The sequence below is a fragment of the Branchiostoma floridae genome, chromosome 3 (genome assembly GCF_000003815.2).
Source record: "Branchiostoma floridae strain S238N-H82 chromosome 3, Bfl_VNyyK, whole genome shotgun sequence".
Lineage (NCBI taxonomy): Eukaryota > Metazoa > Chordata > Leptocardii > Amphioxiformes > Branchiostomatidae > Branchiostoma > Branchiostoma floridae.
Genome location: NC_049981.1, coordinates 8651191 through 8660619, shown reverse-complemented (window position 1 = coordinate 8660619; position 9429 = coordinate 8651191). Strand labels below are relative to the sequence as shown.

At 39.9% G+C, this 9429-nt stretch overlaps 1 protein-coding gene across 1 annotated transcript in view; it reads left to right on the top strand.

Annotated features, from left to right (window-relative positions):
- Positions 1-9429, top strand: part of LOC118412618 — a 26252-nt gene that overhangs the window by 16578 nt on the left and 245 nt on the right. The window contains exons 2-4 of the mRNA XM_035815579.1: positions 1955-2105; positions 7222-7467; positions 8619-8870. Of these exons, the coding sequence (XP_035671472.1) occupies positions 2003-2105; positions 7222-7467; positions 8619-8870 (601 nt within the window). The 5' untranslated portion in view covers positions 1955-2002. The remainder of the gene's footprint in view (positions 1-1954; positions 2106-7221; positions 7468-8618; positions 8871-9429) is intronic.

Sequence of the window (9429 nt, the reverse complement as noted above, 5' to 3'; positions counted from 1 at the left end):
GAAATAGTCAGTAATCTTGAAACCCAAGAAAACAATAATACCAGCAAGCTAAAATTGTGCTCGTTGATTTTTGTTCAGTATTACGTTTATTACTTACATCTGCATTACGCACGGTGAGAGGATTCTAGCAAACTGTGATATGACGGAAACAAGGACGACCGACAGGCGGAATACTGCTACTGTCTTTGTAGCTTATCAAGAATTGTCATTTTGTACGAATACAATCCATTCATTCAATCTGTACCTCTAAGTCAGGCGACGTCATCAAGAATGAAGAAGATTATGATAGGCACATTTTTAGAAGTAAGTCCCCAGAGCTTTGACCCTTTCAACACAGCTTGAGACGTAAATGTATAACAGCACAGTTTACAACTGTTGGATTCTTACAAAGTCCTAGCTAAGTACGCGGTCATAGGTACAAGGTATGAGCATGATGCTTGTTACGGTGACGACTTCCCCTCCCCACGGAACCTATCTTCAACGTTACTTATTCAGCAGTTTGGCATGTTATTTGGACTCTTGGTTCATATATCTTCGTAGGTTTTGCGCTACTTGAGGTGAAGATATAATCCATATGGGATTTTGCACCACCGCTGTGCACCGTTGATTGCTTTTCAGAAAGCCATTTCCCACGTTTGACGTCATACGTTGCATTAGTGGTTTAAAGACTGTTTCTTTTCCTTAACAAAACGATTAGTAGAAATACGATTTATAAATTTGATATTATAGCGTTATGGTCCCATTTTTTACTGGTATTATTCCACTCCAGCTCAGGTGACGCTGCTAGCAACGAGAGTCCCACGAACCCATGCCTTCGCCAAATGATTTTAACCTTTACAACTTGTATATTAATTCTGTTTTGTTATCAATTATGCAAATAGCGTCCTCATCTGCACACATTATATTAGTTGATCATCTGGTCCACCCAGATAACAGACGTACACAATCTATGCTAAGAAAGAAGGCTTTTGTAATAATTTATCGAAATGAGGCCTTCATTTGTATAGTCAATGTCCAATGATGTTCACCTGTACATAGCTTTTAAATGCCACAAGTAAGAAATTCCCGCCATATAGCACAATGAAAGTAAAGCATTTTCTCCTCAAAAATTGAAAATTGGTTTCTATCTATCAATATTCTTCTCTTTCTCAGTCACAAGTGTCACATGCTGCAATCGTCCTATAATGGCACTTAGGGCAATTTCGTCATTAGTTATGCAAATTAGACTCACATATGCATAACTAACACATACACATACAAACTTACAAACGCTGCCCAAACTATAAGCAGCCGAATAAATCAAAGCAAAGCAAATTTTAACATTGTTTTGAAGTTCAACATTGTCTGCATGTTACATCAGAATGCGGTCCCAAGTATGACTAAGCACCCCCCCCCCATGACGGCTCCTTACTGGATTGGATGTTACTGAAGTTATCCAGTGATTTACAACCTGATGGAATTATTCACGGAATATAAAAGTTTATTTGCAACTTCGTTCCAGAAAACTGATTTGTTAATGATCATACTCGTCGCAATGGACAGTGGGTAACGTTATTGTAAAAAGAGATTACTCAAAAACCAGTTTAGGCTAAATCTAAAAGGTTGGGTCTGACTTCTATTTTCAGAGGAAGACAAAATGTCCAACCTATTCTAGGATTCGTGGGTTCTTTGATTCTAAGAGAAAAGTGGCATTTTTCAGTTTGTCCTTAAATGTGGAAACTGGGAACGTTAAGGCACTCAGGTAATGATGACTTATTCAAAAAGTTTTGTTCGTCATAGTTGCCCCAAAAACTTGTAGCAAGGTGTTCCGCAATCCCAAGCGGAGTTCGAGTCCGAAAGTGCAAAAAAAAGCAGCCTCTAAACTACCCAGTGGGCCCCCTTTTCCAATTGTGACCGTAGTAGCATTAGACGTACAGTATTACACATGTAATCTCTTACATAACTCTTTTTCTAGTTCTAGGTGGTAAACGCTACTTTGCTGGTTGCAGAACGCAGCATAAGAATGGCTGCTAGGAGTGAGAACTGTTGGCTCGTCGTGACTGTCCTGGTGACCTGGAGCTGGCAACATACTACAGCCGATATGCTGCATCGCAACCTGTACTCAGGTACTATGTTTAACCACACTACCAGCTGTCTATTGATTCATTTATTGGTTCGACTGTGTTGCCCAACTAACCTGTGGCTGTTACAAAGGTCTAGCCCTGCTGACAAAGACAAGGATAATGCAACTGAAATTTGACACGGACAGTATAACAATTTGCAACAAAGATACATCCGCTATCATACGTATTCCTTTGTCTGTTAATCTTTATTTCATTCACATCCAAGTTTGTGAATATTATGCAAGAAGCACATTGCATATGTTAAGCCGTCTACTCAAACATAAACATAAAACAAGTGTAACATGCATTGGCATAATACCGGCCGTAAGACTTATACCGGCCGATAAAAAATAATGGAATTTAAAGTGATCTACACATGCAACAATAGTTATTTCTGAGGTATGCACACTTCAGACATCTAGGTGTCCAATACATCTTTTACAAAGCATCGATTACAATGCATTCGAAGACGACAAGGCGAAGAGTTTTCAGTATCTTTTTCGGGACAGGCAGCTCGTCGTGGGACGAACACACCGTCACATTCATTGCCAGATTTGTAGATCATAATTACACATGCTCACGGCACAAGACGAACATGATTCAACAGCAATCTTGAATTTCTGTAGGTGACCTACAACTAATGTAAAAGTGTGAAGAACCGTTGCATAATAGCCCGGATCAAAATTGAACGTACGCAGCAATTTTCCCGCCATTTTTATATCTACGCTAGCAGTAAAGTGTTACGTCAAATGCCAAAAAAGCACAGTCTGGATAGGGTTAAATCCTTACAAATAATCTGAGATATTGCCAGAGCTTTGCTTCTTGTTCATAAGCAACCAACCTTACTGGTGAGGAGGGTGAGATCAGAGCTACGTGTTGTTGTTTTTTTCTATATAGGCCAAAGGGGCTTTAACTGAAAAGATGTTCAGATGCCCATGGCACCAATTGGAAGTCACGGCTGTATCCCAATATAAGAGCACATTTAAGGGTATTTTGTTCCACGTTTCAAGTGTTTTATTTGGCCGAAGTCTCAGTTACCGCATATCACCTTCCTCTGTGCAATCCAGACTGGTTCACATTGCACTGCTTTATACGTGCTTACAGATGCGGTCCCAAAGGAAAAGCAAGATTTGTGTAAATTTTGTCAGAGCATCGATTTCACCAAAGAAGATTTTGCTTTTCAGCTCCGGTGTTTCGATGACGTGCAAGAGCCGTTGATATCTATTAGTTTCACCAGGTTGGTTAGTCGATGATGCTCATGATTTTTATGTTTCATTCAACCAATTTCAATGTTTCGATGACCGTCTGCAATCTTCACTGTCCCTGGGGCAATTTACTGGTTCACATTACACTGCAGCATAGGTGTTGCTACTTTCAAATGCTGCCCCAAGTGTATTTCACGAAGTGTTTACGATGTGAATAGTTTACGTCAAATGTAATTACTTTTTCTTTGCCATCTGTAATTTGTAAGAAGTCAGAGGTTATATAAGATGTGATGGAAATCACCTATGCAACAATCTTCATGAAACTATATCCGGGGTGAATATAACCATTTCACCTTTGCAACTATATTTACACGACTCCTGACATTTACTTCAAGCTGCTCAATCAAATATTGACTGGATGTGTGAAAGGCTTGATCTGAAAGAATCCCTTGAAGAAATGTCAGAATATATGGAGTAAGCTGATCTTAAGGAAAATGTTACTTTAGTTCCAGTAGCGGACTAACCCCGAGAGTCACCACCTTAAACCAGACCGTATACGCTTGCATACACCCGTCCTAACCTGGACCTCATCAAGACCCCCAACAACCCCACCACCAGCCCCACTCTCCCTGTTGTATATTGGGACCAAGTGTCCCAAAATTGACATAAATTATTCTCTCCCACAGTAGCATCAAAAAGATTCTCACACACAGAATAAGTTTTCTCTCCCACACACCTGGTGAAAAAGGTCTCTCACACATGCACACACACACACACACACACACACACACACATATATACACAAACGGGACACAAAATTGACACACAGGAACACATACAAACCATACAATATACATAAAATCCACACGTGATAAAATATAACTTTAAGACTACACATATGAGGTCAGATACAATGGAAACAAATAGCCGTTTCTTTAACAATGCCTGGGAAGCGAGGTCACAATAAACGAATTGTTTACAGATAAATAAATATGTACAATAACACAAGAATTACATTTTACATCTTTGTGATGGTGGGGAAATGTAAAAGCAGATACGTTTCACGCTTCTTTGTTCGATTTACAGTATGGTTGCAAAATTATTTGCTTTTGGAAAAGGGGAAACAAATTGTAATTAAGTGTCATCGTATGTTTATTAACATTACGTGTACTTTCTCCTTTTCAAATAATTTGTCTTTTTAATGTCTATCACTGGGGGATGCAGGTTAGACATTTCTCTTTCATCTATGGCTTTTGGAACCCTACCATGCCGAACATATCATTCTTATTGGTTCATTGAAGAAATCCATCGTTCTAAGTTACAAATTTGTGCTCTGAGACAAAGGTAAAATTAATTTCTGTCACACAAGTTTGCGAAAGCTTTACTTCAATTTCATTTATACTGGAGATACTGGAAATGAGTCTATCTAATTCTGTATGTACAATGCTCTTAAAGGCTTTCAAAATTTGCAAGAGGGGTGAATTTTCTGGTCCAAAATCATATGAAGATTTATGATACTTCAACATTAGGTAGTGTTAGAAAAAGCAAATAGAATATTTTTCTGAGGCAAACAGAACGTAGTAGATGCCGAAAGGTTAATGCGTTCAGCACATGATGACCGCGTGGGAGTGGTGATGATCTGTGAACAACTTATTCATTGTGAATTTTGTAGCCCATTAAGAGTTTTTATCATCATTACCTGGTGACATATCCTCTGAGACCATCTTTTAGGAATTCTTTTCGTGCCTAAGATGGCCCCCAAATACATTTAAGATACATTAAAAGAGAGAAGGAAGTGCAAAGCAGCTGGGTCCGGATGCCAAAGGCTAAAACGTTTTGTACATTATGGCTCGTGGCTGGCGACAATTTGTGCCCATACCATACAGGATAAAGTCTATAACGCCTTCAAATATCTTTATGTAATGACTCCATATGACACCTTTTTGTGGAAAAGGCAGCAAAATTTTTATGGACTTCTTTTAATGCCTGTATATACTTGGTCGGAAATAGAGCAATACATATTGGGTAGATATATATGCCTTCAGGGGAAATGGTGACATGGTTCACTATAGAGACGACCTCTTCACCATTCTCCTCTGGTCGGTATAGACCTTTACCTGTCAGCCTAACTCACTTCTTCGGATCTCTTGGCTGGCCTTGTGAGTACGGACTGGAGCAACCCCCGTAAAAATTCCCCCGGCGAGCGCTAATGGACTGGCCTTGGGGGTCGGCCAGCTGACTCTTACATCCCTATCCTACTTCCCCTACTACTTTGGGGACCATCCGAGTCCCGGCGGAGACTAATGAACCGCCCCCAGTGCTAAGGTTCAGTCCCATAGGCCACTCATTGTATAACAGCGGGAATCAATAACCCAGAAATGTCTGCTACCATACAAGCCGCTGTAATGGTAAAACAACAAGATGAATTGTAACGATTGAATGAGACTCTGCTGATAAAGCTACTTACATGTTTGCTTTCGGCATGCTGGCGTGGGTTCAGACTTCTTCGGGCACTTTGTGAGCTGAGATGAAATACATGTATAACAATCTTTTAATTATGTGCATGTACTTCATTCAAATTCGGTTTTTATCCATGAGACATATATTAGGCCCAGGAATACCTCACAATACAAGGTAGGGTTCCTTTTTTCTGTTTTCTTTCGAATTCAGATTTCTGCCAAAGGCATAAATGTATCATGATACTGGTATTGTTAACATCATATTCTAATTATACAGATACGCATTGTACAAGAATGGCTTTCTATTTCAACACAAAGGTTTGAAAGCGGTTCCAAAGCATTTCCATCACTTAGATGTCAGATCAAAAATTTCATTTCCCCTGCCAGCGCTAGCTGACGGGCAAAAAAGGTTAGGGTCGGCAGGTTTTTGTTAGGGTTGGTCGATAAACCGAAAACACGAACTATTTTCTAAGGTCGAACAAGTAGGTGAATCAGATCAGTTAAGAGACTAACTCACTTCAGTTCCTGATCTGATATCCATGCCTTACAGGAATTGCTCTGGGGCATGTCGACGCTGAAGTAGTTAGATTCTAAATAAAGTAGAAATAGTTAAGGGCCTTTCACTTCCTCTTCAAGACGGGGAAGGGATTTGTACCATCTGATTACTTACAATAGGAAATTGTCTCTAGACATTCATGTCATAATGTTATAGTATAGAAGCTCCTGAAATAGACCCCAAAGTTGAATGTCCTTCGTCACCTACCCTATCCAGTGTCCCATTAAACATGCAAATTGCATATCCATTGCTAACATGGGCTTAATACAGTGATTAATATAACTAACGTGGAAGTATAGAAAGATTTAGTTATATTTAAACCAAACCTACTCTCTTATCTTTACTCCTAATAGAAATATTGGATACATTTACCTCTACATTGTATTTCCTTTATGAAAATGGTTTTTTTTAGAGATTTGCGCGTGAACACTCTGAAACAAAATGTACTTCCTTTTCTGCATAATTATATAATTATTGTTAGAAAATCCACATATTCTGTTCTTTGGAGAAGTCTGATTGCCACTCGCAATGGGTGATCACTGATCCTTAGCTAAGTCATTGCTCGGCGATGATTAAACTTTTGTACATCTCTCTTTCCTATGTATGCTGATTTTTTTAATCAAGTTCGCGGGGCCTGATTTTACCATCATGAGTATGAAGCTCGGCCCATAGCGATAACTGTAGCAGCATCTCTTCTCCCTAAGTCAGAAACATCAAGCTTACGGAAGCTTGACTTCACTGACTCAATAGACGAAGCAGGGGTTACCAGGCTGCTTGGGAAATTACCTACCCCATTTTAAATTGTTTGCAAAGTCTCTGCTAACTTGTCTGTTATTTTCGACGTTATGAAGTATGTGAGAGAAGTTCTTCTGTCAGAGACACTCTGTTTTCACCTGCAGACATCTACTTTCCAAGATTCGTCTACAGTGCGACTGTGTACGGCGACCACGATGTCCTGTCACCGATCGCACGGGTGGTAGCCATCTCACGGGGTAACGTCACTCTGACGTACAACATACGTCACATTACGTGCAGGGAAGATGGGGACGAGGAAACATTTGGAGTGGACTCAAGAATCTTCCATATCACCCCGCAGGATGGGCGTGTATATGTGAACGTGAATAACCCACGTTGTGGAGACAAAGGTAAAGCAATATCTGGATACTGCCATGACCAGAGTGACATACAGTGACGTACGCCTAGTCATATCAGTTTATGTAATCATCGAATAAACCACCGAGCGTAGTGATTATTGTAATGAAGTATGGAACATAATACACCCGTGTCCGTGCGTAGCGATTATTGCAATAAAGTATGGGACAGAAGACATCCGTGTTCTGACTTGAATTGAGGTCCAAAAGATTTGGAGTAAAGGCTGATTCCGCTAGGGGACGCTGTATTACGAGTTAGTAGAGGTGCTCTACGGAGTTTTAGTGCAATACAAAAAGTAAATTTTATTACCTTTTCTTTACATAGTAAGGCAAATCCACCAAGTATCATTGCATACCAATATTCGGTGAATGATGTATATCATACAAACATGTTTAAAACGGTGATCTTCCAAACAACACAGGGTGCTGAACACAGATCCTCAGCCTCTGTGTTCTTATTAGGCTGGTGTCTGTTATCATTTCACTGCAGTTTCTGTCAAACTTCATCAATACTTCAGTAACAATAACAATAATCAGAGTTATTGTAGGTTTGAATGGGAAATAAGCCCACTGTATTGATATCTTATCGATATAAAATAGACTACAGTCATTGATGCATCCTCCCCTTATAGGAAAATACATGAATACTTTCAAGAAAGTAGAGCTTCTGTTGTTATCTAGTAAGCGGGTCAGCACAATGTAGGGCTAACTAATTAGCTCACCCCGGGGACCTACCCACTGCACAATCTGCTGTTGTTTACACCAGGAGGGTCTACTTTGTCATGTAGTTTTGCGACATGACAAAAGTCGTTTTGTTACAAGGGAGAAGTCGTTTCGCTACATGGCAAAAGTCGTTTCACTGTATGGCAAAAGTCGCCATTTTTTTCATTTTACATTTCTCTGTATAATTATAATCCCTTACGTAGTTGTAGAACTAGTCTAAGCAAACAAATTCGACGTTTTTTACTTAGCTGACTGTCGCACTGTTCCCATTTCTGTATTTTTGTACGCGTATCTTTTGCATTTTCTCTGTTGTGGTATACGGATTGCTCGATAGCCAGAGAAGACAGATATCGTAATTTGTGTTTGGGTGTCATGCTGTTTTTCATGTCATTGTAACTTACCATTAATTTCAATAATTCTAGGACTACCGAATACCACATGGAAAATCACAATCGCCGCTTCATCAGACCTCTTGTACGATACAGCTGTACTCATGGTGGATGTAAAATCGGACCAATCGTTCCACTGCGACCCCAGAGATATCTGCTTTGGTCAGACTGAACTCAGCTTCAGTGTCGAAGAAGAGTCAGCTCCTGCAGTTCTGTTTGTGTTTCCGCCAGGGTACGCTGCTAACAGGTGTCCCCATACACGAGCTACATACGGCATAACTCAAGGTAAGGCGATCATTTCCACTACCATATTTGACTTTACACCGATTGTGGTGCTCTATGCGTCAGTATTAATGCAATTAAACAAACATCAAGACAGTGGGGACATCTTAGGTTTGACTTGGGAAAAGCTATGAAACTTGGACTTGGGACAAACCAAGACTAGGACTTGGGAGCAGCTATGAAAGACAGAGTGAGACAGATGAGATGATTAGGAGGAGGAGGTTTGACTGAAGACGGAAGGAACAAGAATTCGGAGACCTCATACCTCCACGAAATATTCTGATTCTATCACAACTGCATAGTTTATGCTTGGTTATGTACAGCTTTAACTAATTTATATACAGGTCACAATTTTGACACTCCAATCATTTACTACAAGTAATTTGTATAATGTGACATGTATTTGCCAAAGATACCTAGATACTAAATATCACGGGAATCCATTATTCCTATTTTATGCCAATATTTACATAAGCTATATACAAGCTAAAAGTCTGCCGCAGCACCAAGGTCATCCGCCAGGATGCCGCACCGTCCGGTTAGCACACCTGCCCACCTGTCA